This window comes from Lotus japonicus, chromosome 1 (genome assembly GCF_012489685.1).
Source record: "Lotus japonicus ecotype B-129 chromosome 1, LjGifu_v1.2".
Lineage (NCBI taxonomy): Eukaryota > Viridiplantae > Streptophyta > Magnoliopsida > Fabales > Fabaceae > Lotus > Lotus japonicus.
This window is the reverse complement of record NC_080041.1, coordinates 89,336,591-89,363,324: the sequence shown is the minus strand read 5'-3', so window position 1 is coordinate 89,363,324 and position 26,734 is coordinate 89,336,591. Positions and strand designations below refer to the sequence as shown.

Sequence of the window (26,734 nt, the reverse complement as noted above, 5' to 3'; positions counted from 1 at the left end):
TAATTATTCTCTGCGTGAAGCTTCTTTAAGTTAAAATTAATTCTTAAGGGCACGAAATATCCAATCCTAAAGAGATTTGAATGACACTGATTCCTCATTTATTTTTTACTTATCTCCATGAATTGATACTAGATATTGATAGATCAAATTTCAATTGGTTACTTTACTTCTCTTAGTTCTCTGCTGTCGGTAAATTTGTAATATTTTTCTAGAGTCGTTACCATGTTTGAATAATGACAATTGAGTTTATGAAGCTTGATCAAGAAGTGCTAGAGTTGCGTCTTCATAGGTAACAATCAGCTAATCATCAATACCCTTCTTTTGTTTGAATGGAGATAGTTTGAGAACTATCAACGCCATCATTTTGTGTATAAGCTTTATAAATTTTACACAAAATTGTCTTACATTTTGTAAACAAGTGATTTTCTGCTTCTGCTGCCACACAATTGGTGGGTTTGCATCCCTGTTTACATGGGTAAGAATCGCCTAACTATAAATAGCGTGTTTATTCTGCGTTTGGGAATTTCATAATCACTTCTCAAAACAAAGTTACTAGTTGTAGTTTTTGGGGTTAACATACTCTGGATTGTGAGCTCATCGCCAATCCAAACCCACTAAGAAGCTATGTATTGTAGCTTTTGTAAATACTTGATTTGAAGTGTGTGCCTGTTGTTAATCCAAAGTCCAAACATGCAAAATAAGCACTTCCATATTTTGACCAAACACTTCAAAAAGCACTAAGAAAATAGGTCTTCATGATTTCATACTCTAATGATTTCTTCTTTCTAGGGATATATGACCCTCTGTGCATAAAAAAAGGTAAACTTCCTGGGAGGGGCTGAACCCACTTCGTGAATCTAATGTAGGTAGTTTTACCTTGCATATAGTTCCACGGCTCGAACACGTGACCACAAAGTCACATGACAACAACCCGAGGCTCGCCCTCATGGCCCTCTAACAAATGAATTATTTTTCTTCCATCATCCTGTTCTGTTCTTGCTTCTCCTGTTAACTCGTGCAATCTACCAACATCAAGTTATTAATCTTACACAATGAGTTTCTACAAAATTGATACATGAGATCACTTCTGACCTACTCGGAAAAGTCTATTGTACCAAATTGAATGAAGAAGCATGTGAAACAAATCATACTTTACTGGCTCAGGATGCCAGAGAAAATGCTCTTGTACCTTTTTCACCCGCTTATGCATCTCTAAGTACCTTTCTTCCGATATAGAAAGCAGGATGTTCCTCAAATCAGGGATATCTTTCTCCATCACAAACACAGCAAAAGATTCCCAGTTTAAAACCTCGAACAAAGGCGGAATAAAATTGTCAGATATGATAACTGGAACGCATTCATAGAGTAGAGCCTCAACCACGCGCGGGCTATTAACTTCATGACCTCTTGCACATATGCAGAATTTGCTGCTCTTCATGAACTGGAGGTAGTTGGCATTACCCCTGACATGCGGCAATGGACCAAATATTTTCATGTCAGGTTCTTTGTTCTCCCAGTGCTTCAACAAAACAGGCCGAACATAACCGTGCAAACCACCGGCGAAAAAAGCCAGGATAGACCTCTGAGAAGGAGGGTTTCCCCCTATGTTTTTGACAGGATTCTCAACTGATCTTATATATGTTTCTGCAAGAGAAACATCCTTTCCTATCTTGAATCCTACTTCAATGTCAGCGTTGCAGAGGGCTCTAATGCAATTAAGCATGCGGCCTCTCGTTTCTGCAGGAGCCTGAGAAATGGTGCTTGTTAAATACTCTTCCACCCAATTACTGGTGAGACTGCTTCAACAGAAATTAATGATTCAATCATAATGGTGTATGACATGTCCTGTGGGAAATACTATTGACTAAAACTAATAATTTATGAACTGCAGAAATTTGCTGTTTATCAGAATATGAGTGGGATTATGTTACAGATTTAGAGTTAAGAAAATTGGGGAAGTGGTAGTTTTGTTAAAAGGAGAAGAAAAACCAGATATAATCTTTATAAGTATAAAGAAACATACCCAATCATGGCAAGCAACAACAAAGTGATCTGCTCCATTTGTTCTATTCCAGAAAGGGTACTTTCCAGCAATCTTGTCCACATAATTTTTCATGTACTCAATTAAGTTTGAACGTCTGTGTGAATTTTTAACATAGAGAGTTAACTGCAACAATCTTGAACTGAAAGGTATGTAAAACAAGTGAGCCTTACTGGGGTCGCCAGACATAAATTGTTTGTTTTCCTCCATTAATTTCACGAACCACCCTTCAGATGCATATATTCCATCCAGTAAGGGCTCATGAAAGATTGGTCTGTCCCCATCCTGGTAGATGTAAACTTTGAGCATCTTCTCCATTAGTTCATAACTCCTGCAGATATGATTAGTTGGGTTTGTTTTAGGAAGGATATGGACAGCAAGATGCTTACAAGGTGAAGAGAAACACATGCACATTTAATTACATATATAAGCAGAATCTTCCTATCTGAGTTGGTTTTAGATGTTTTCAAAAAAGAGAGTTGATTTCAGATGCCCTCTCTACTTTTTATATAATAGCATGATGTAACCTGATAGGTTTTGAAACAGAAAATTTATTGAACTACACACAGAGTGCACAGATACACAAATCTGGTAGATGAACTTCTCTAGCAGCCTTAGAGCCAAGGCTCTCTTCTCTGAGAAAATAATTTTCAGCTTTACACACAGAAAAGCAGAATACACACAAGAAACTCTAAGCAATCCTCCCTATAAATACACCACTTACCACTAAATAACTGCTAAATAACTACCTATCACATAATTTCCTTATCATACAATTTAATACCTACTACATAGCTGCAAACCACAGCTGCCCGATTACTAATTCTGGCTTGCTATTTTATTATTTCTCCTAGAGAACAAGCCACATTTTAAGCTTGATTCTTCATGATCCAAAACCTGACCCACATTTTGACTTTGGCTTCTAGCATAACCTATTAGCATATCTTTGTAAATGTCATATATTCTATTAATAAAAACTACCTTGGTAACGATACATAGATTTTAAGATAAACTGTTATCTTAAACAAACCAAACTCTACCAAGATAAATCTTCAAATTATTGATTGTAAACTCAGATAGAGACAGGTTAAAAAAGTCACTGGAAATAGTATGTTTAAAGCAGAATCATGCATTTATACCAGATGCCTTTAGGTCTACCTATTCTAAATGCTAGTGTTTTATTCAGATCTATAAAACTGCAATTGATCTTGATTCAAATTGTTAGATTCATTTTACCTTTCAGAAATAAATAAGTGCTTGATAAGTAAGCATAATAATACAATTAATAAAAAATTTAAAAATTTGGCCATTTATGGTTGAACCACATTGCTATGTATTTGCTCAAGAGCAGATTCAGTACATTGAAATTTTATAGTTTTTTATCATACCTTCTGAACATGGAAATGTTCCTGTATAAAGGGGAGTAAAGTCTTGAATCATTCATAATGAGAGGTGCATTTTCAATCTCTGACTTTACATGCAATATTTCCAGATCAACAGCTGAAAGCTCTGCTGACTTCTACAATAAAAAAATAAATGAGATAAATCACAAATCTAATGGCATAATTCAATCTAACCTACTGATCTACAGCCTGTAATCCAAAACATACCGCTATCTGGGAAGAAGCGTGACTGCGCTGCAACAGTAAGTTCATCTCGGATATTGGAACTACTTTAGATGACTTCTTTTTGGAATTCTTTGTACTCACTGGCTTCCCGTTACCGAGTGTCACACCACTACCTTGCAAAGAACCTGAGTTTCCATCCTTGCGGACCGGATCACTCATGTTTGACTCCAATGAAGTTGCAGAGGAAATGACAGATATCATGGGACTTCTAGAATCTATTTCTGAATCCAAGGATGTTGTTCTGTTGGGCAATGGAACCATAGGTTGTGGTGCAAGCAGGGAAGATGCAACCCCTTGTGATGTCAAATTAGTATCTTTTTCTTTTCCCTCAACACTACCCATTGGTGAATTACCATCATCTCTAGTTGTGAAATTATTAAGGATAACAACACTACCAAGCCCTTTAACATTCTCTGGAGCAGGGGCATTAATTGAAGCACTAACTTGATCTAATGGGGTATACTGAGGACTACTTGGTACATGTTCAGAGCTTGAATTTGAATCATTTAGGTGCATGTCATTACCCTCCATTCTAGAATTAACTGAAGATATATCCATTGTGAAACTAGTGATCTTAGCAGTGAGAGAAGATAACAATTTACTATTTGGAAGCTCAGAATACTGAACAACTAGAACTAGAGCTACAGCTATTCCTAAGAATGAAATCAATCTCTTTGTTTCTGCCTGACACAAAAATCTAAATCCACGATCCATGTTACAGTTGCAGAATGTAACGTGTGGAAGAAAAGGAAGCGAGACTTAACTGGGGGAGTGAGAGATAGGAATTTCATTGAAGACCCATCATCAAATGCTTCGAAACTCCGATTTGTCAAGCACAATCGATACCTTTGTTCAGGAAATTTAGGATCAAGTCTCTCTCTATGTCTCTCTCTGAGAAAGGAAAGGACATCGAGCAGGACCAAACATGTGTTTAGATCTTAAAATGGACCATTTTACTGATTTGGTCTATTCTAATGTTTGTGATAAATTTATGAAAAATATATTTATTTTACTAGATGATGTCGGAGCCAGCCTACCATTTAATATAATATTTGAGTCTCGAGGTGATTAGTGTCGGCTTACCATTTAATGTAATCTTTGAGTCTCGAGGTGATTAATGTCGGCTGTGAAATACCTTAAAGAAAAACGATATAACCACAAGGTGTGGCGTAATAGTTAACTCACTTCGTCGCTTAATCCTGAGATCGGGAGTTCAATCATCACCGATAAGAATGAAGAGCATGTTGTAGACGGTTATTTACGACTTAGTGCGAAACGAGCAGTGACGGTGAAGGAATTAGTCCTTGCTGTCGGCGGTGGATACTCGACTCATGCTCATGGCTTATGGATTGAGTTTAATTGAGTTTAAAAAAATTGTGCATACAGTATTGAAAGATCAAACCTTTATAATTCCCTATCATGTTCTTCTTTATGGATTCGAGAACAATTATTTTCTCTTTAATTAATCTGTATTTCTTATCTTGATGACTTGACATAGAAGTTCTTTATTTGATCATACATAGAATCTTTGACATCTTTGTCAAATTTTCAAGCAATTTCAAATATACGAATATACATAACTTTCTTTACAGCAAGATCTATAAAAATGTACACAAAAAAATGACCTTATCAATCAATATCTAAGCACTAAAACATGTCTCTAAAATCATCTAGCTCTGGCAGTGAAAACTCTATTGTACCAAATAGAATGAAGTGTCATGTGAAATATATCATACTTGACAGGGTTCCTATGCCAAAGGAAATGTTGCTGTACTTTCTTCACCCTCATTTGCATTTGAAGATACCTCTTCTCAGGAATAGAGAGTAGTATACTCTTCAAATTTGGAATATCCTTCTCCAAAATAATAACAGCAAAGGATTCCCAATTCAAAACCTCAAAAAATGGAGGCACAAAATTGTCTGATATGATAACAGGAACACATTCATAGAAGATGGCCTCAACAACTCTTGGACTGTTAACTTCATACCCCTTTGCACAAATGCAATACTTGCTGCTCTTCATGTACTGGATGTAGTTCCTGTTTCCCTTAGACTTCGGCAAAACTCCAAAGATTTTCATGTCAGGGTCTTTGTTTTCCCAGTGTTGCAGAAGGATCGGTCGAACATAACCGTGCATGCCGCCGGCGAAAAACGCTAGAGTTTTCTTCTGTGAAACTGGTTTTCCACCAAGGTCTCTAGTGGGTTTCTGAGCATTCCGGACATATGTTTCAGGAAGGGACACGTCCTTCCCCAAGACAAATCCTTCTCTGACATCAGAGTTGCATAGGGCTCTTATGCACTTAGCCATGTGATGCTTTGTTTCTGTAGGGGCCTGTATTTGGATCAGCATTGTGAGAATTGATTTTGATAATAAGTAATTATCTAAAAGTGAGTTCAAAGTGAAGTGATATATATTTGGATACGTTTGTGGGAGAAGTGATTTCTATGGGGTAATACTGTGAAATCAAGTACTGAATCCTACAATTGATTATATTAACCACAGAAGCTACTCTCTCTAGCTTCTCCGAGAATTGATTTTGGGATCAGAATCAATTCTCTAATTGAATGTTTGAAAATATTTCTACAATTGATTCTAAAGCCAAAATTAATTCTGGGGTAAAACTTCTGTAAGTAGTTCCGAGTGCTAGAATTGATTCTGCAGAAAAATAAGATGATCCAACATACTATAAGTCGCTTGCCAGACATCTACATAACAACTTGAAAGCGATTCTGGACACTGAAAATTGATTCTAAGGCTCTCAAACATGGAACCAAACACACTACCAATCCATGTTTTGCTTGCATAAGAAAAAGTGGTAGGTAGCATTGGATGTGATATGAGAAACAGTTATACCTAGTGCCCCCTAGAAAATTGACACAAACAAAAGACATTCATTGAAGTTAGAAAAAGAATACCCAATCATGGCAAGCAACCAGAAAATGATCAGCACCTCCTGTTCTGTTCCAGAAAGGATGTTTCCCAGCAATCATGTCTACATAATCATTCAGATACTGAATCAGGTTTTTATGATTATGTGAATTCCGCACATACAAAGTTTCCTCCAGCATTCTTGAACTGAAAGGTAAGTAGAACAGGTGTGCCTTCTTTGGATCTTTAGTAAGAAATCCTTTATTAACTTCCATTAACCTCATGAACCATCCCTCTGAAGCATAAATTCCCAAAAGATATGGTGAGTGCATAATAGGCTTAGCCCCTTCTCTATACACATACACTTTGAGTGTCTTTTCCATTAATTCATAGCTCCTGGTAACAGCCACAGGACAATAAGAAGGTGAAATGAAAATGCAGCAGTTAGTACTTAGTACCAGTGAGAATCTTGTTTCATATATCATTGCTGCTACACAATTAAACAAATGCTCATATCTGCTAATTTTTTAAGCACTTCCCCTGAATAGAATGAACTCTTTAACATCAAGAAATCCAGAAAATTTAATAAATTATACTAAATTTGCTAATTTTGTATGAGTGGATCAAGAATAGAAATTTCTTTTTAGGAAATAGATACTTCTGAACATTTTTCCAAACAAAAATACCACAAATCAACAATAATCAAATGATACCTCTTGAACATGGAAACATTTCGAAAAAGGGGTGCATAAAGATTTTCAACATTCTCTAGGTTTGGTGCGTTCTCAATCTCTGATCTGACCCGCAGTAGCTCTTGATCAACAGCTGAAGACCACCTTGGCCTCTAGAAACAAGTTAGCAACATAAGAACAGAACACAAGAATGTGCTATATGGCCTATAGTCAGTAATATGAAAAAATAAAAACTTCATTTACTCATTTACCATAGAACGATATGAGGCACGGTTTTGAAGCAATAACGTGTTCATTTCAGAGATTGATGTTACTTCTGGAACTGGTAAATGAGAATCTTTAGTCTCCTTATGCCCACTGGTGATAGAAGAATTCTTGCTCACTGCATCCACATCATCTTGTGATGGTTTTTCCCTCTCACCCTCAGTGAAATCAATTTCTTCAGAATCATTTGATAACACCGGAGGCGTAGTTATAGGCGGAGTCAAATATGTTGGTGGTATTGCGTGAGAAGGGGAATGAAAATTAGCATCTGAAGTTTCCAATTTATGATCTGACCCTGATGTAATGTTAACCTCTCTAGTCAAATTCACACCAATAGAATTGTTATCACTATTTTCTGATAACACTGCAGAACTTCCATCGGACTCATCAAATCCTAAAGATTTGTTTGATACCGTTCCTTGTTCTGACATGTAACCAGTTCCTGAAATAGTGTCCTTTTCCTCAGAGATCTTAGTTTTATTAACTGTCTCAATGGGATGTAAATGTTCAACAGTAGAATTTTGTTGATTCAAAACTGACATTTCAGACACAGATGGTGGATCTGCACTACTATCAGATGCTGGTAACTTGTCAGAAGAGAATACAGAAGGTTGAAGGCTACCATAAGGAAGCTCAAAACACTGCAATGCTAAAATCACTGCAAATGTAATGCCTACAAGCCACAACAGTCTCTTTCTTTCGCGTCGAAACAAGGACATAAAATCTTTACCCATTGTGCTAAAATTACTGAACTTGATTGCCAATTACCATGTCAAATCTGCATATTATACCAAAACAACCAAGATCCAGTGAGAACTAAGAAAGGTGAAATTTCTTTAAATCAGTTCTAGAAAACGGTACAAATTTGCGTCATTTCACTACTCAAATGCGCCCAATTGAAATGCACAGCATCATGAAAAATTGGCAATCACAAGCAGGAAGCTAACTAAACTATACTAGTTTTGCCAAATTCAGACATATCAGTGGAATAAATAATGATGCAGAGTTCCATATTTGAACTCACTCCCATGAAACAGCTATATGAATCTCCCAGCTATATAAAGTAACAAAACAAATCTACCTTCTGCTCATTTTCTGAAAACCTATGGTTTTCTGAAGAATCATTGTTGCTGAAATTCATAGAAGCAAATGGCCTAAAAAATACTGATAGCTCGTTTGGATCAACTTATTTTTTCCCAGAATCAATTCTAGCACCCAGAAACAACTTACAGGAGCTTCATTCCACAACTGATTTTGGCTTTAGAACACTTGTAGAAAGATTTTCAAACATGCAATGAGACAATAAGCATAGTAGGAAAGGTAACAAGCATAAAGTAAACACCACATGCAGTCTCCTAAATCCTAATCCATGGCCAAGAGTTAACAAAATCTAGAAGCTAAAGCGGTGGCATGAAAAATCTACCCAATCATACAAGGGAAGTTGCAAATCACAACTCTATATCAGTTTTCTCAGTCTTTTCCCCAGAAAGCATGCAAATGATGAAGAAAAACAAAGAACCAAGACAGGGAAACAAAAACACTTTACCAAAAAAAGTTTCTGCAGCATTGAAGTGTTCCTTTCCATGTGCAGGGGGTGAAATTAATGGTATCATGCGCCAGCTGTAAAATTTGATTCCAATTTCCAGTATAGTATTATTTCTTTCCTCTTTAGCTTCAGTATTGTTTATTTATCTCATATCTTTAATATTCTTTTCTTGAGAGTTAGTCAAATATAGATTTATTTGTGCTTTATTGCAGAGTTTTTTACTTTGTTAAAGTTGAACTTCAGGATAAACCTGGTAATAAGACATGATGCCGTCAGCAGCCAAATAATTTTTGACCAGTGCTGATTTGTGTACACTAAAAAATTCATAATACAGGTAACACTTATGTGACAGTTTTTCACTGCCACAAACTACAAAATTAAAAAATCTATTTTAAATTGTCACAAACTACAGTATTACTGATGTCCTTAATTTTTTATTTTTTTGTTACACCAAAAAACATTTCTTTCTTAATTTGACACGTTTCTTCTCTCTCTCTCTCTCAATTATTAAGGAGAGTACAATTTAGATGTTGCCACTCAAGTATCTATAGCTTGGTACTAAGTCAAAGAATACTTTTGTTGAGAGAAATTAAAAGAAAATCTGTCATTCAAGTGTTGATGAAGCTAATAATTGGTGGTTTATTACAATATGTCAGCTTTTCCTGCGCACAGCACATTGATTTAGCCAACGTTTTTGTTTCTAAATATGGTTTGATATGATTACAGTCCGTGTAAAAGATAAAATGTGACGTGTATTAGAGTTATTTCACTTCCCATCTACATGAATTTAGAGTCGGTAGTTGAGACTCACACTAAATAAATAACTAGTAAAAATGTATAAATTTGTATTCCTAACAGTCTCAACATAGATATCTCAATAAAATAAAACAAAAGAGAATTCTTACATTTTTTTAGAATAATTTTTTTTTTTGAAACATAGAATAATTTCCCTCAAACAACTGTGAGTTTACGGTTTCTTTACCAATCAAGTGACAAAGCTCCCTAGCCAATTTTAAAGAAACTAAGTACACTCAAGCTCCTGAGATCAATTTAGATGGTCTTGAAGTTCTAAAAACATTTTTATAATTCAAATTATAAGTCCTATTTAAATTATAAAAAAATTTCTAGAGACCATTTAGATCGACCTCAGAAACTTGATTGTAAATTGGTTTTTTTTCAAATTCACGAGAAAGTTCTGTCACTTGTCGGTGTAAAAACCGTAAGATCATAACTGTTTGAAGGAAATTATTCTAAAAAGAGTAAGAATTCTCTTTCATTTAATTTTTTTAACTAAGAAAAGAATAAAGTATACTAAACAAATTAAATAAAGAAAATAAAATATACAAATGAAATATAAATAATAATGAGATAAAGAAATTTGAACAAATATTTATACAGCATTAAACAAGTATTTACATGAGGAAGATAGCGGAACATAAGTGAATAGTTGACCATCTGTTGACTTTTATGTCAAACATAGAATTGTATACTACTAACTGATCAAGGGTGCCATTATAAATGCAGGAAATCAAAGAACATTTCTAAAAGAAAATAATCATCTTCAGTATGCTATCATATAAATATACACTTAAGTAGACAGTTCATAAACATAGTCATGCTGTAGGCACTTTAGATCCCTTTCTTGGTAAGAAAAACATACTCGAAAGACATATTTTGAGGAATGCAGACAGAAAATATTACGATTCATCGACAATATCAAGTGCAAGGGGACAAAATTGAGAATTGTAATGTAAAATTATTTAGTCATAAAGCTTAAAAGTAAAAGGACCAAATTGAGAAACATTTTATCTGTCAAAGACTTGAATAACAGTTTTTACATAAACGGTTATGCTAACACTACATACTGGAAAGCCAATGAGCTTGACATTCACATAGATAATTCAAATCAGATACCTCATAGAACTGCTAACAGTAAAAGTCCATCGTAATTTTTTTAACATGTTCCAAATTTTCGCCCCCTTGGTCTATATTTTCTGGTTTCGTCCCTGCGCATAGTGTGATTGGATGTCAATGTAAATGCATATCATTAAACTCATATAAAAGATGTTAGATTAACAATAAAAACAGAAGTGGTTTAAGTGGCATATTCCAATGGATTGAAAGCTCTGAATACGGCCAAAAACAGGGTTCCACTAAAAGCAAAAGACAAGTTTGTGTACTATATAATTACTTTATAATCAGATAAAATTGAGAAAACCATTAAAATATGTAGTACACAAACCTAAAAAATGAATAAAAAATCAAGAGATGGCAATGTTAGTTTTTCTTACATGTAAGTAACCATACTATTAATATGTACACGATTTGAGGCACTACTTGTGTACAAGATTTGTTTTGCTTTTCCTTCCTTTCTGCTCCCATGGCCATTTCATATAATAATGCATTTCTAGTGAATTGCTCCATTCACAAAAGACCCCTGTATGTCTCAAACAATAATTTTGGTGACTACATCATTCCACTTTTCTCTGCTTTCAAGGTAATTAACCACCTCTCACTCTTTGTCAGAAGTTCAATTTGTTTTTTTCGAAAGGAGAATGATATTTATCAGAAAAAATTCTGAGAACATCTTCCATTCCCTGAGCAGCCAATGATCATGAAAGCTATGCCTGAAGTCTTCTTGCAAATTGATGTTCCAAAAACTATGAAAAACAGTGCGGCTAAATTAGTTGATGCTTTTGTGGATTCATTCTTTGAATTCATTGACAAGCCTTTGCTTCCATCTCAGGTAAATAAATGCTCTTCTTCTCCACTTTGACTATGTTTGCACAAAGCCATGGCACACACGCGCTATTAAAATTTAAAAGTTTAGCTGCGAGTTATTGATTTTAAAGTCTTAATCAATTCAGCTTCTGATGATCAGTGACAGAATTTAAGGAAAAATAAGTTGATTCAAACATGTGATAAATCGTGCTACATTATTTTGCAGAGTAACTATGCTCCGGTGGAGGAGTTGGAGGAAGCCATAGTTATGAGCAGCATCCAAGGACACATTCCAGATGGTTTTCCCGAGGGTGTATACATTAGAAATGGTGAGGATTTCTTTTCAGTTTAATTTATTATATTTCTGATATTTACACAACACTATTTCTTGTTGATCATATGTGAACAAACTTCCTATATATGAGTCAACCTGACATGTTGTAAGTATCTGTTTGTCCTTATTGATCACTTCAAAGGTAAATAGACGCCATAAACTCCATTACCGAGAATGTATTAACAGAGGAAACAATGAAAAAGCAACAAAAACACATAGTAAATGTGGAATTTTGAGCTGGATGGTCACTTTCTTTAAAGGGTATATCTATCCAAAAACATAAAAGCATATGCTATCATCAAATCAAGGTACAATAACACACAAAATACAAGTCAAGCTAGTTTTTTACTTGATATTTATTTTTACAGGCCCAAATCCACTATTTGGAGGACTGAAATCAACAAATTCTGTTTTTGGGAGGTCAAGTCACATTTGGGTGGAAGGAGAAGGAATGCTTCATGCCTTGTATTTTAAGAAATCAAGTCATGGGAATTGGACTGTCCTCTACAACAACAAGCATGTTGAGACAGAAACATACAAGCTTGAAAAACAAAGAAACAAACCATCGTTTCTTCCAGCAATTGAAGGCGATTCGCCAGCCATTTTATTCGCCTATCTCCTAAATTGGGTCAGCTAATTATTAGGCTTAAATGCATTTGTTGCCCCTGATGTATCGCTAATGTGCAAAAGACAACCCGACTCTTTAATAAAAACCTTGAAAATTTGTAGGAGAGGTTCGAACCCAGGACCTCGTAGTGGCAAAACACACACATTACCAGTTGAGCTACATGGAGAATTGTTTAATTTAACAACCGGATTTTATTTATTTCATATATCTTCTTCATCTTCTTTCTTCTTCCCTTACCAATCAAACTCTAACCTCACCATTGTTGCATCTGAGCTTGTGCACTTCGATTCTGACTTGCCCCATTACAAAACCAAAGATGGGGTGTGCAGAGATCCTTCTGGCAATGGCAGAATCGTTTCACCCATATTGATGTGGGTAGAAGCTCTTGACCTCATCTTTCAGAAGCTTTCAAAATCAAATTTCAATTTTTCCAAGGTTGCAGGTGTTTTTGGGAGTGGACAACAACATGGTAGTGTTTATTGGAAGAAGGCTAGTTCTCAGATTTATTCATCATTGGATGCTAAGAAGCCATTGTTAGGTCAGCTTGAAAGTGCCTTTTCCTTTAGGGAGTCCCCAATCGGGATGGATTGTAGCACCACTAAACACTGTTAGGGAAATCGTTGGGGCGTGAAGGGTGTTCGCCACCATGGTGTCGTCGTGCCGGGATAGTGGCGACGACGGTGGCTGGTGGGGCTGCGGAGGAAGGAGGTTCAATCTGGGTTGGGCCGTTGGGGTTAGGGATTGGTAAGGGAAGAAGATGAATGATGAGGAAGAAGATGAAGAAGATATATGAAATAAATAAAATTCTGTTGTCAAATATATCAATTGTCCATGTAGCTCAATTGGTAATGTGTGTGTTTTGCCACTATGAGGTCCTGGGTTCGAACCTCTCCTACAAATTTTCAAGGTTTTTATTTTCATTTAATGACGTGGCATCTGAGGAAATAAAAGAAAAATAAAAAAAGAAAATCCACGTCAGCCTCTCTGTTAGTTTTTTAACGTCAATCTGACGGAGGGGCATTCGCTATACTTTCTCAAAACATTGAGGGTACAAACGTCGACAAAAAAAGAGTCGGGTTGTCTTTTGCACATTGGCGATACATCAGGGGCAACAAATGCATTTAAGCCTAATTATTACTAACTTAATGCTTAACTAGTACATTAATCAAAATAATAAAAAATAACCTTGGTTGCAAGGAATAATTATAAAAATGTTATTCATTTAGTTACATCTTTGTGGATTTAACAGTTGCGATTTGGCAAAGCAAACAAATACATTAGCAACACAAATATCATTGAGCATTCAGGGAAGTTTTACTCTGTTGCTGAAAGTCACATCCCACAAGAGATTGATATCTTCACTCTGAAAGCTTCAAACAATTGGGATGTCAATGGAGCCTGGAACCGACCTTTTACAAGCCATCCAAAGGTTTTTCTTTAGCTAAAGTATTTGCAAATCAAAAGTTATTCTCTTTTAACAATCTACAATTGATTTCTCAATCTCAAATTGTTTTGTTGTGACATCACAGAAAGTTCCAGGTACAGGGGAACTAGTTACATTTGGGGTGGCACCAACTAAACCTTTTGCTGTTGTTGGAATTATTTCTGGTATGCTCTGCATTAAACTAGAAAACCAGAAATAAGTGTTTTCGGGCTTGTTTGATTTCTATTTTAGTTTTCTGTTTTTAAAAATAGATTTCAGAAACGATTTTTAAAATATGTTTCTCAAATAGAAAAGACTGTTTGAATAACATGTTTTACAACATTAAAAAACTCAAATTTGAAAAGTAAAAATGAAAACAAAAATCATGTCTAAGATTTTGAAAACAGGTAGGTTATGACAAACAAATTTTTAATTTTTCAATTTCTAAAAACAAAAACAATTTTCAAAGACTGTAAATAAACATGAACTTAATTACTTGCTTCAAGTGTTGCATAGTGTCTACAAGACTATGAATAACAGTCTTCTTTTCCTCTCCTTTTTCAGCTGATGGGAAAAATTTAATTCATAAAGTTGATCTCAAACTAAACAGGTGCAGCCTTTGCCATGACATAGGTGTTACAGAGAGGTAGATTTCTTCACAATTGTACTGGACTGGAGTTATTATCTAAACTATTTACCTAGGAGTACATATCATGTATTTTTCTGTGGGCTTTGGTTTTGTAGGTACATTGTGATCATGGATTTTCCACTAACCATTGATCTAAACAGACTTCTTAGAGGAGGCTCGTAAGTTCATATTCTTTGTTTAAGGTAACTTTAAACTAGGATAAAAATTTACAAAATTATGTGACATAGCACATATTCTCTACATGTAGATTAATAAAGTATACTAAGGAGGATATTGCAAGGATTGGGGTAATGCCACGCTATGGAAATGCCAACTCAATCAAATGGTTTAAGGTGGAGCCTAATTGCACATTCCACATAATCAATTCTTTTGAGGATGGTCATGAGGTGAGTTATCTAAAAGTAACAGTAAGATACTAAAAAAATCTGAGATATATGAACAAAAGGACTGCACTAAAAATTTTGAAAATAATTGTGTTCTTGTGTATAACAGGTTGTAGTGAGGGGATGCAGAGCTCTTGATTCAATTATTCCTGAACGTGACCCAAATTTGAAGGAATTTGAGTGGTTATCTCGTTGTTATGAATGGAGATTGAATATGCAAACTGGGGAGGTTAAGGAGAAAGATCTTTGTGGAACAACAAAAGTTTATATGGATTTTCCTATGATCAATGAAAACTTCATAGGTATTAAGAATAGATATGCATACACACAAGTAGTTGATCCCTCATCAAGTACTACTCGAGGTAACAACATAGAAGAAAATTATTCTTTTTCTTGAGAATTGTAAGTGTCTTTCATATTTCACATATAAATGTTGTATAACTTGGTTTTGTCATTGGATTTATTAGATGCACCAAAATATGGAGGTTTAGCAAAGCTCTACTTTGGAGAATCATGTGCAAAGTTCTCAACGGTAAAATAGTGCTATGACAATCCTTTTTTTCTCATCATTCTTTCGCGAGTTCTTCTAGAGGGACATATGGATTCTCGTGACATCCTGCTGATACACCATTTAGCAGCGATTAAAACACCTGTTAAATTATGTGTCGCAAGAGTTTGGAGGGTTTATGTATGTTTTTGAATCACTTTCATTCTTTGGCTGCGATAACTATCACAATTTGAATTTTGTGAAACAGAGGGACACAAAGCAACCTGAAGAACCAATAAAAGTTGAATACCACATGTTTGAGAAGAATGTATTTTGTAGTGGGGCAGCATTTGTGCCTAAAGATGGGGGTGTTGAAGAAGATGATGGTTGGGTCATCACTTTTGTTCACAATGAAGATACCAACACATCTGAAGTGAGTTGATATTACTCCTTAGCATACATTAGTATTGTTGAAAGTTAGGATAATTTTTACACATTCATTAACTACCCTTTATTCACAATTTTTTTTTAGGTTCGTGTAATTGACACGAAGAAGTTTTCTAGTGAGCCAGTCGCCAAAATCACATTGCCTTGTAGAGTTCCATATGGGTTTCATGGAGCTTTCATGTCAATCTCATTCAAGGCTCAATAGGCTGTCCCAACAATCGAATCGCGGTAAATCATTAGTTATCGATGTAACTATAGTTGTCAGTAAATGATCTGTTTCTTGCTGTGTGTGCGGAATGGTCCTATCGTTAGCTGATTGTGATAAAGGAGGATGTGGTTGACGTTGATAAACTTGATGTAGAAGTGTAAAGTAATTTATCGTATTTGAAATATACAATTATAGGATTTTTGTTGTTGTCAAGTTTAACTATAGGTTATAAGAAGTAACTCAACTATTTTTTTTATATAAGCCAATTAATTGTATTTAAAGATAGCACAAGAGGGCTAAACCCAAATACATTTTCTTTTTGTTCATGTTACAATGAAAATAAAAGGCCGGACAGCCCAACCACAAAGGGGATTAAAGAGGTAATTCAACTAAAGATAATCATATTATTTTCATTTTATGGGCTCAGAAGCCGATGGGCCTAATTAATATCTGATTGGACATGAAGAATTTTTTTTTGGATATTTTAGTGTGAAGAAATTTGGGTCATAAGTAAATGCACGTGTCGTGCCTATCCTTGGATTAATGACTTGGCCCATGAAAAGTTCTTGAACCACTCAAATCATCTGTGGTCGAAGGTCAACTCGCTATTTTCAAAAGGATTTTATTGACAAAACAAAAGAAAAAAGAAATAGCTCTATCTTTTTTTTTTGAAAGAAGGAAATAGCTCTATCAATAGTCCTCTTTGCTTCTATAGTTGTCAAAATAAATCATTTGTGGTAAGATGTTTTTTTCTTCTTCGAACTGAACTACTAAGTCTGCCTACTTCTTCGAAAAAAATAAGTTAATGAGATAGTTATATAAGAAAAAGAATACGTGAACCCCCTAATCAATATTTGATGTGCACCGGTTCACAAAATAATAGACAATAGTGAGACATACCAAAAAAAAATGGTTGATTCAATTAGTAGATGTATGCTTCCTCCTCCTCTTAAGTATGTCTAGAGTTCAAGTCTAATGCATAGAAAAGTTCCAATTAAAAAAAAGTTAACCCAAACATGATGATATAAATGTTTTCGACTCGAATATAATTGTATTTGCGGTTGACACATGAGAATTTAGATGCTATGAAAGTTTTTACTTTTCAGTCAAATGATGATGGCAATGTTAGTGTTAGAGACTTAACACTATGTTTGATTTAGGGGAGAAAGAAAGAAGATAGAGTAAGAGAAGAGCCAAGATGAGTGGAGAGAAAGATATGAGAACTAGAGTAGATTTAGTATGATAAAAAAAAAAGATATAGAAGAGAAAGAATGACGTGGAGAAACAAAAAAGATGCTTTTATTTTAAATGATAGTTTTATTTAATTGAGACTCTTTTCTGGCGGTCCATATTCTAGCACCGTGGAACCGCCATAAATGAATAAATAACTGCCAAAATAAACTTGATGCGTGGATTAGGGTGGTACGGTTGAATTTCTTCACAAATTGGAAAGAACCAAAAAGAAACAACTTGATATCCATCTTGAAACAAATTGGGAAACATTTTACTCCCCTCCCATTGGAGTGGGAGTTTGATAATATAAGATGGGAGGAATTTACGGTGCACAATTGAATGCTTGTGTAAGGTTACACAAGCTACTTTTGACCTGCAATAACAGGTTTAAAAAAAATCAAAAAACATATATATTAGTAAATTAGTTAATGAAGAATTAGGTTAATTATCCTTAATTACTTCACTATCCTCTCTTCCCTTTCATCTCTGAAAAATGCTCTCTGCCTCTGCAATTATCTATTTCCTGGATCTGAATTTTGCAATGTTTTTCTGGATCTGGAGTGGGGTTTTAGGCAAGAAAACATGAACCTTCAACTCCAAAATTATCATAACATGTCTCTAGTGTCTCATCGCATCCATTTTTTCAACCCCAGAATCTTAATTTTGTGCAAGTTTCACCGGCAATACAATTTATGCAAAGCTTACATCTAGTACAATTCCTGAATATAAACCAGAGCTTCATTTATGAAAACTATGACCACAAAATTGAACAGATTTGTATCACGATTAACCAGAGATATATTTTCCAACCAACTTATGTCAAGGCCACCATCAATTAACTTATTTTCCCTCTCTTTTTCTGGAATATCATTGAACATCCAAAACCTACAGGAACATAGAGAATTTTTATGAAAGCTATTAACCTAATAACCTCCGTGCAAATCATCTCATGTGCATAGGAAAACTCAGAAACCCTTCATTGTCCCACCGCCGGTCACCGCCCCTCCCTTCCTCCAGATCTGCAGAAGCAAGGGCAGCGTAAAGGCCAAATACCGCCACAAGCACCAGATATGCAGGTACGGTTGCGGTCCTCGACGCCTCCACCACCAGATCTGTGGTCTCACCGCAACACAACCACTGAGAAACGAAGAGGACACGACCCAGGAAGGAGAACCACCGCAACTTCTGAAACACACACGCCACCTCCACGCAGATCTGAGACTAGAAGTGGAGGAGAGAGATGGAAGGCGTCGAGGGAGGAAGAGGGTGTTGTGGTCGCCGGGAAATGCGCCGACGGAGGAAAGAAGGAGAAGAGGTGGAGGTGCGGTTGAGAAGAAGGAAACGAGGTCAGGAGGGAGAGGGAGGTGGCGGTGGCGGCGGCGGCACGACCATGGATGTGTGGCGGCGAGGCCAAGGAGGTGGCAGCTAGGTTCTGATGGTTAATGGGTTTTTGTTGGATGATATGATATGATGAGAATGATTTTTTTTTTCTGAGTTTTGGTTGTTAGGAACAGATGATTAATTAAGAATAATTTTTTTAAAATTAATTAAAAATAAATATTTAATTAAGAAAATATGTTTTTTGATTTTTTTTTTTAAACCTATTATAGTGGGTCAAAAGGCCAATGTGCAACCATACACAAGTTTTTACTTGTGTAGGTTAAATTTTTCCTATAAGACGTCCTGTTTTTTTTTTATGCTGCTTGTATGTTAGATCAGAATATCGAATATATCTAGCTGATTATTGCACCTTGAAAGCGAGAGAACTCTAATATAAAACAACTGGTTGAGAAGTTAGATTAATAACAAGACAGAAATTGTTAAAAGAGGCATATTCCAATGGATTGAAAGTTCTGAATATGTCCAGAAACAGAGTTTCATTTCCCATTAGAGAGACAGTGGGTCGGTCTGTCATATAGTAATCCATAAAATTAAAAGCAAAATACTGTACTGTATGATTATTTTACATTTTAAAGAAATTAAGAAAACAATTAAAGCACAGTCTTCCTATTACTGTCCAAAGTTAAATTCAAAATCAAGAGAGGATATTTCCAATTTGTTCTTCTGAGTTACCTCATTGGTATAATTCTATAAAAAATTAAATAAAAAATATGTGTAATTTCTAATCCACTTGTCTTAACTTTGTAACCTTATAATTAACAACCGAGTTTGAGACATCAGGTTCGGATTTGTGTACACAATTTGCTTTGCTTTCCCTTCCATTGTAGTATTGATTCCTATGGCCATTTCATATAATAATGCATTTATGGTAAATTGCTCCATTCACAAAAGACCCTTGCATGTCTCAGACAATAACTCTGCTTTCAAGGTGATTAACCATCTCTCTCAGGTCTCACATTTTGTTTTAGCTTCTACCACTTTGCCTGAATGATGAAAATGTCTTATAAGAATATGTGGTTTTGAGCAGCCAATGATCATGAGAGCTGTGTCTCAAGTCCCCTTGCAAATCAATGATGTTATGAAAAGCACTGCGGTTAAATTAGTTGATGCTTTTGTGGATTCATTCTTTGAATTCATTGACAAGCCATTGCTTGTTCCATCTCAGGTACCTAATTAAAGACTAATTGCTAGCTCTTCTTCCACATTTTGACTTGTTGCACAAAGTCATAACACACACAAACTAGTGCATGTTTGGGCATCTTTATAGTTTATTTTAAAGTTCTAACCAATTTTGCAGAAAAACTTTTGTGAGTAGCTACTAAATGACAAAATTGATTTTAAAAAAGAAAATAAAATTAATTCAAACATGTTATGAATTATGTTGCGTTATTTTGTAGAGTAACTTTGCTCCGGTGGAGGAGTTGGAGGAAGCCATACTTATAACCACCATTCAAGGACAAATACCAGATGGTTTCCCACAGGGTGTTTACATCAGAAATGGTGATGACCTTTTCATTTTACATCCATTCTATATTCACAATTATTGTTTTTATCTTAATTTTAATCATATTTTTTTCTTATTTTCTTTTTATATCATATCGCCCACTAAATTTCTTACTTTTCTCACTTCTATTTGTATCTCTCCAAAGTGGAAATAGAATTGGGTGGGAACATATATTTTTCTCCTTAAACTATTTTGTAATAAAAAAATTTATTTTAATATATATATATATATATATATATATATATATATGTCTACTCATTAGGTTTAACCGATAAGCTTGCTTGCTACTTATTTTAGCATACATTTATGATATCAAGACATCCAATTAGTGCAGACACAGACACCCTCTATATATCTCTTTCTCTCTTCTATTATATATTACATCAATTACTTCTATTTTCTCATATTTTCCCACTCTGAGTGTCTTTTTTTATTTGCCAATTTTTTGTCTTTTTTCTATTTTTCCGAGGAGGTTGTTTTTTAGGGATCGAGCACTGCATCTGCACCTACATGTCCTTATGCTCTAATCACTTGAGCTATCCTCCGCGGATACTTTGGGTGTCTGTTAGATGTCTGCACTATGCGTATGTCTACCAAACATTTTCCATGTGTTATCTATGTTGCTGATAGGTACTTACATGTTTTATAGGATCAAATCCTCTCTTTGGAGGCCTGAAATCAACAAATTCTATCTTTGGGAGGTCAAGTCACATTTGGGTGGAAGGGGAGGGAATGCTTCATGCCTTGTATTTTAAAAACTCAAGTCATGGGGATTGGACTGTCATCTACAACAACAAGCATGTTGAGACCGAAACTTACAACCTTGAAAAACAAAGGAACAAACCATTGTTTCTACCGGCCGTAAAAGGCGATTCGCTAGTCATTTTGTTTTCTTATCTGCTAAACTGGGTTAGCTTACTAACTTGATGCTAAGCATATTCAGACTAATTAGCCTTAGTTGCAAGGAATAATTAGTTAAACTTATGTCAGTGGATGAGGCAGATTTTAGTAGGACACTTAGTGTACGTTTGGATCTGTGTTTCCACCAATTGGACGCGCGTAATTCCTGACGATCGAAGTTGTAGCTGTGGGGAAAATGCACTTATTTTCTGCCTCAAACGCTTACGCAAACGGAGCCTTAATCTCCATGTCATGGAGACTAATATTAGCAAGTAGTCAAGTACACTATAAAAGCTAAATAGAATGTTATCCCTCTTTATAATCCATGTGCATTGCTTACCTTCAAACCCACATGTGAAGCATCAAGCAATTATTTGTAGCTATTTCATTAATTACTTACATCTTATGGATTTAACAGATGCGATTTGGAGAAGTAAACAAATACATGAGCAACACCAATGTCTTTGAGCATTCAGGGAAGTTTTACTCAGTTGCTGAAAGTCACATTCCACAAGAGATTGATATCTTTACCCTTAAAACTTCAAACAACTGGGATATCAATGGAGCGTGGAACCGACCTTTTAGCAGTCATCCAAAGGTTTTAATTTTCTTTGATAAAAGTATTTGCAAATCAAGATTTATTCTCTTTGCAATTGTTCACTCACTCTCAAATTCTTTTGATGTACCATTACAGAAAGTTCTAGGTACAGGGGAACTAGTTACATTAGGGGTGTCACCAACTAAACCTTTTGCTGTAGTTGGAATTGTTTCGGGTATGCACTACACTGTACAAGAAAAAAAGAGCAAAAATGAATGTGTTAATTACTTGCTTCAAGTGTTGCATAATTTCTACATGATTATAAAATTCTTCTGTTCCTCACATTTTTCAGCTGATGGAAAAAAATTAATTCATGAAGTTGATCTTAAACTAAACAGATGCGTTCTTGGACATGACATAGGTGTTACACAAAGGTAGATTTGTTCACAATTGTACTGTCTTAGAGTTTTAATCTAAACTAGTTACCTGACAGTGAAACACTGCATTGTAATGTATGTACCTCAATAAGAGCTTTTGTTTTGCAGGTACATTGTGATCATGGATTTTCCACTCACCATTGATCTAAACAGAGTTCTCAGGGGAGGCCCGTGAGTTCATATTATCATTTCAGATAACCAAATACCTTTAATTTAAACTATGATAGAAATTTAGAGAAGTTTTGTGACTTAGAATTGTTGTCTACATGTAGATTAATAAAGTATGAAAAAGATGATTATGCAAGGATTGGGATAATGCCACACTATGGTAATGCCAACTCAATCAAATGGTTTGAGGTGGAACCTTATTGCACCTTTCACATTATCAATTCTTTTGAGGATGGTGACGAGGTGAGTAATCTAAATGCAATAAAATGTGAAATAATTCTTAGATATATAAGCAAATTAAAGGACTGCACTAAAAGTTGAAAGTATATGTGGTGTGTATTAACAGGTTGTAGTGAGGGGCTGCAAAGCTCTTGATTCAGTAATTCCTGGACCTAACCCGAATTCGAATGAACTTGATTGGTTTTCCCGTTGTTATGAATGGAGATTGAATATGCAAACTGGGGAGATAAAGGAGAAATATCTCTGTAAATCAAATATAGTGTATATGGATTTTCCTATGATCAATGAAAACTTCATAGGTGTTAAGAATAGATATGCATACACACAAGTAGTTGATCCTGCTGCAAGCACTACTCAAGGTAAGAATGTAGAAGGAAGTTTAATTTTTATCTCAAGAATTATAAACAGTCTTTCATATTTCCTATATATTTTATAACATGGATTTGTAATTGGATTAATTAGTCGGGCCAAAATATGGAGGTTTAGCAAAGCTCTACTTTGAAGAATCATGTGAAGAGTTCTCTATGGTATAAGAATGCTCTAATAATATTCCCTTATCCTAATGTCAATTTATTATCATTCTTTGGCAATAATTATCATAACTAGGATTTTTATGAAACAGATAGACAAAGAGAAACCTGAAGAACCAATAAAGGTGGAATACCACATGTTTGAGAAGAATGTATTTTGTACTGGAGCATCATTTGTGCCAAAAAATGAGGGTGTTGAAGAAGATGATGGTTGGGTCATCACTTTTGTTCACAATGAAGATACTAACACATCTCAAGTGGGTTGATACTAGCTACTCCATAGTCTTTATTAGTCTTACTGAGAGTTAGGACAATTTTTACACATTCACTAATTACGTTTATCAACACATTTTCTTTATGCAGGTTCATATAATTGACACAAAGAAGTTTTCTGGTGAGACAGTTGTCAAAATCACTTTTCCTCACAGAGTTCCATATGGGTTTCATGGAGCTTTCATGCCAATCTCATTCCAGGATCAGTAGAACCATATTCTATATATGTATAGTGTTTTAAATTGAGATTCTTGTTTGATGACACTTGGGACTTGAATCTATCTTATAATCGCATCGAAAATAACAATGTTACTCCCTCCGTCCCTAATTATATAATTATAAGCTAAAGTTGTAAAAATCACACTTATTAAGAAAGGTTTAATTGATGCATTGGTTTGTGAAAAAAAGGTACAACTTTTCATGTTTACCCCTATTTAAGATAGAACTTTTTAATTATTATACTATGAATAGTACTCCACTACCAATAAATGCAAGGGTAAATATGGAAAGAAATATTAGCTTTTACAACTTTAGCTTATATTTAGTGACAAAACATAAGTCTCAACTTTAGCTTATAATTAGGGACGGAGGGAGTATATAACTATTGCAATTATTGCTACATCTTTTATTATTAGTGGGTTTTGATTCATTTAACATTCCATGCCAATCACCTGATGCTTGTAGTGTTAATAGACTTGATCTATGTGAAGGAAATCAATTCCGTGAGTATTATTGATAATGAAATACCCTATATATACAACTTACCTAGTTGACTAACAATAAATATTAAACCCTAATTACAGGCGTAATTACAAAGAGAATAAATAATATCCTATTCTATCACACCCCCGCAGTCGAAGCGGGAGGTTCACCGACGCTGAGACTGGAACGAAAATCATCAAAAAGAACCCGAGGTAGGCCCTTGGTAAAAATGTCCGCAATCTGATGACGGGAAGGAACATGAAGGACGCGAGCCTGGCCACGCGCGACCTTTTCCCGAACAAAGTGGATATCCATCTCAATATGTTGGGTACGCTGATGATGCACTGGATTCCCAGAGAGGTAGATGGCACTAACATTGTCACAGTGGACCAATGTTGCCTGAGAGAGAGGAAAATGAAGCTCCAGAAGTAAATTGCGGATCCAGCAGGACTCGGAGACAACATTAGCAACACCTCGATATTCAGCTTCAGCACTAGAGCGAGAGAGAGTGGGTTGCCGCTTGGAGGACCAAGATATGAGGTTGTCACCGAGGAAAACACAGTAACCAGAAGTGGAGCGTCTGGTGTCAGGACAGCCCCCAAAGTCAGCATCAGTGTAAGAAACAAGCTTTTCAACCGGGGAGGGATACAAATGTAGCCCATAAGTCAATGTGCCACGAACATAGCGGAGAACCCGCTTGAGGGCAAGCATGTGCTCGGTGTGGGGTGCATGCATATGTAAGCAAACCTGCTGAACAGCATAGGAAATGTCAGGACGAGTAAATGTGAGGTACTGTAGGGCACCAGCAAGACTCCGATATAGGGTGGCATCCTCACAAGGAGTCCCAGAGGAAGAACCGAGCTTCTGCTTGGTGTCAACCGGTGTAGCAGAAGGGTTGCATGAGGCCATGCCGGAGCGAGCAATAATCTCAGTAGCATAAGTGCTCTGACTGAGGAAAAGGCCACCTGCATGTCTAGTGACAGCGATGCCAAGAAAGTAACTCAGAGGACCAAGATCCTTCATAGCAAACTCGGATGCAAGAAGTGCCATAAAGGATTTGCGGAGATCATGCGATGATGCAACCAGGATGATGTCATCAACATAGAGAAGTATGTAGGCAATATCAGAACCCTGCCGGAAGATGAAAAGAGAATGATCGGAAGTGCTGTGCCGGAATCCAATAGAGGAAACATAATCAGCAAATCGCTGATACCAAGCACGAGGCGCCTGTTTCAGACCATAAAGGGACTTCTTCAGACGACAGACATAGTCCGGGTGGTGAGGGTCGCGGAAACCCAAAGGCTGATGCATGTAGACAGTCTCATGGAGATCACCATGCAGGAAAGCATTCTGGACATCCAACTGATGTATGGGCCAGGATCTGGAGAGAGCAATGCTGAGAACTGTCCGGATGGTAGCCGGTTTCACCACGGGGCTGAATGTCTCGTCACAATCCACACCTGCAATCTGAGACCTGCCATCACCTACAAGACGAGCCTTATAACGCTCAAACAAACCATTAGACTGCTTTTTATGGCGAAAAATCCACATACAGCGAATAACATTAACATCATCACAAGGACGGGGAACCAACTCCCACGTATTATTTCTAATAAGTGCATTAAATTCAGACTGCATAGCGGACTTCCAATTGGGATCGGATAAGGCTTGTTTTGGGTTACGAGGCAAGGGTGAGATGGACGGGTCATCAATAGAGACCGAAAGGCTAAAAGGCTTTTTAGGTTTGGAGATGCCGTGCATGCTACGGGTAGTCATGGTCCGTATGGGTGGTGCAGGTGGGACCGGAGGCAAAGGCAAAGGCGAGGGAGAAGCAGGAGGGGAGACGGGAGCCGGTAAGGGAGGCGAAGAGTCAGTGGGACTCGACGGCGGGACCGGAGGGTCAGGTGGTCGGGATGATACGGTTTGCCAATGGTGGAGCAAATAAGGAGGAAGGTCCTCGGTGAAGCACTCATAAGAAGGGGCAGGAGTCAAGGATGGGTCAGCAAAGGGGAATCGGGTTTCATCAAAAATGACATGCCGCGATATTATAATTTTTCTGTGTGACAAATCATAACATTTATAACCTCTGTGATTCATCGGATACCCCAGAAAAACACACGGAGTCGATCGTGGTTGCAGTTTGTTTATTGTAGCGGAAGGAAATAGAGGAAAACATAGACAACCAAAGACACGTAAGTGTGAGTAGGAAGGGTCGCGATGATACAACAGCTGAGTAGGAGAATCATACTGAAGAGTCTTGCGGGGAAAAATGTTCAGAAGGTACATTGCCATTTGAAGGGCATGATGCCAAAATGAAGGAGGAACGGACGAATGAGCTAGGAGGGTGCGGATCATGTTGTTAATGGTGCGAATCTTCCGTTCTGCTTTGCCGTTTTGAGAAGAAGTGTGAGGGCAAGAGAAGCGAAAAATAAGGCCATTAGCATCACAATACCGATGAAAGGATTCATTGTCATATTCACGTCTATTA

General features: G+C 36.2%; 4 protein-coding genes across 6 annotated transcripts; 2 read left to right on the top strand and 2 right to left on the bottom strand.

Annotated features, from left to right (window-relative positions):
* Positions 1-734: 734 nt before the first annotated feature.
* On the bottom strand, positions 735-4,636 carry LOC130727591 (probable glycosyltransferase At5g03795). 2 transcript variants are annotated; one of them, XM_057578770.1, is made up of 4 exons: positions 3,652-4,636; positions 3,430-3,557; positions 2,024-2,372; positions 735-1,747 (listed from the first exon to the last, which is right to left on the bottom strand). In XM_057578770.1, exons 1-4 carry the CDS (start codon positions 4,381-4,383, stop codon positions 1,082-1,084), a joined length of 1,875 nt encoding a protein of 624 aa, XP_057434753.1. In that variant the 5' UTR covers positions 4,384-4,636; the 3' UTR covers positions 735-1,081. The 2 variants fall into 2 exon arrangements, with proteins under 2 accessions (XP_057434753.1, XP_057434752.1); XM_057578769.1 differs by having other exon boundaries at positions 3,430-3,560; positions 3,652-4,635.
* A 514-nt stretch (positions 4,637-5,150) lies between these two features.
* On the bottom strand, positions 5,151-9,198 carry LOC130727590 (probable glycosyltransferase At5g03795). 2 transcript variants are annotated; one of them, XM_057578767.1, is made up of 5 exons: positions 9,041-9,198; positions 7,482-8,272; positions 7,252-7,382; positions 6,586-6,934; positions 5,151-6,001 (listed from the first exon to the last, which is right to left on the bottom strand). In XM_057578767.1, the coding sequence occupies exons 2-5, from the start codon at positions 8,226-8,228 to the stop codon at positions 5,336-5,338; spliced, it is 1,893 nt and encodes a 630-aa protein (XP_057434750.1). In that variant the 5' UTR covers positions 8,229-8,272; positions 9,041-9,198; the 3' UTR covers positions 5,151-5,335. The 2 variants fall into 2 exon arrangements, with proteins under 2 accessions (XP_057434750.1, XP_057434751.1); XM_057578768.1 differs by having other exon boundaries at positions 8,918-9,049.
* Positions 9,199-11,373: 2,175 nt separating this feature from the next.
* On the top strand, positions 11,374-16,533 carry LOC130727589 (carotenoid 9,10(9',10')-cleavage dioxygenase-like). Its single transcript, XM_057578766.1, has 13 exons — positions 11,374-11,537; positions 11,646-11,786; positions 11,988-12,090; positions 12,464-12,723; positions 13,973-14,152; positions 14,253-14,331; positions 14,711-14,792; positions 14,891-14,953; positions 15,043-15,181; positions 15,288-15,540; positions 15,646-15,710; positions 15,934-16,098; positions 16,198-16,533. Exons 1-13 carry the CDS (start codon positions 11,421-11,423, stop codon positions 16,315-16,317), a joined length of 1,767 nt encoding a protein of 588 aa, XP_057434749.1. The 5' UTR covers positions 11,374-11,420; the 3' UTR covers positions 16,318-16,533.
* A 3,179-nt stretch (positions 16,534-19,712) lies between these two features.
* Positions 19,713-23,856, top strand: LOC130727588 (carotenoid 9,10(9',10')-cleavage dioxygenase 1-like). The gene is made up of 13 exons (XM_057578765.1): positions 19,713-19,882; positions 19,982-20,119; positions 20,352-20,454; positions 21,108-21,367; positions 21,777-21,956; positions 22,053-22,131; positions 22,249-22,330; positions 22,442-22,504; positions 22,606-22,744; positions 22,848-23,100; positions 23,204-23,268; positions 23,364-23,528; positions 23,635-23,856. Exons 1-13 carry the CDS (start codon positions 19,793-19,795, stop codon positions 23,752-23,754), a joined length of 1,737 nt encoding a protein of 578 aa, XP_057434748.1. The 5' UTR covers positions 19,713-19,792; the 3' UTR covers positions 23,755-23,856.
* The last annotated feature ends 2,878 nt before the right edge of the window (positions 23,857-26,734 follow it).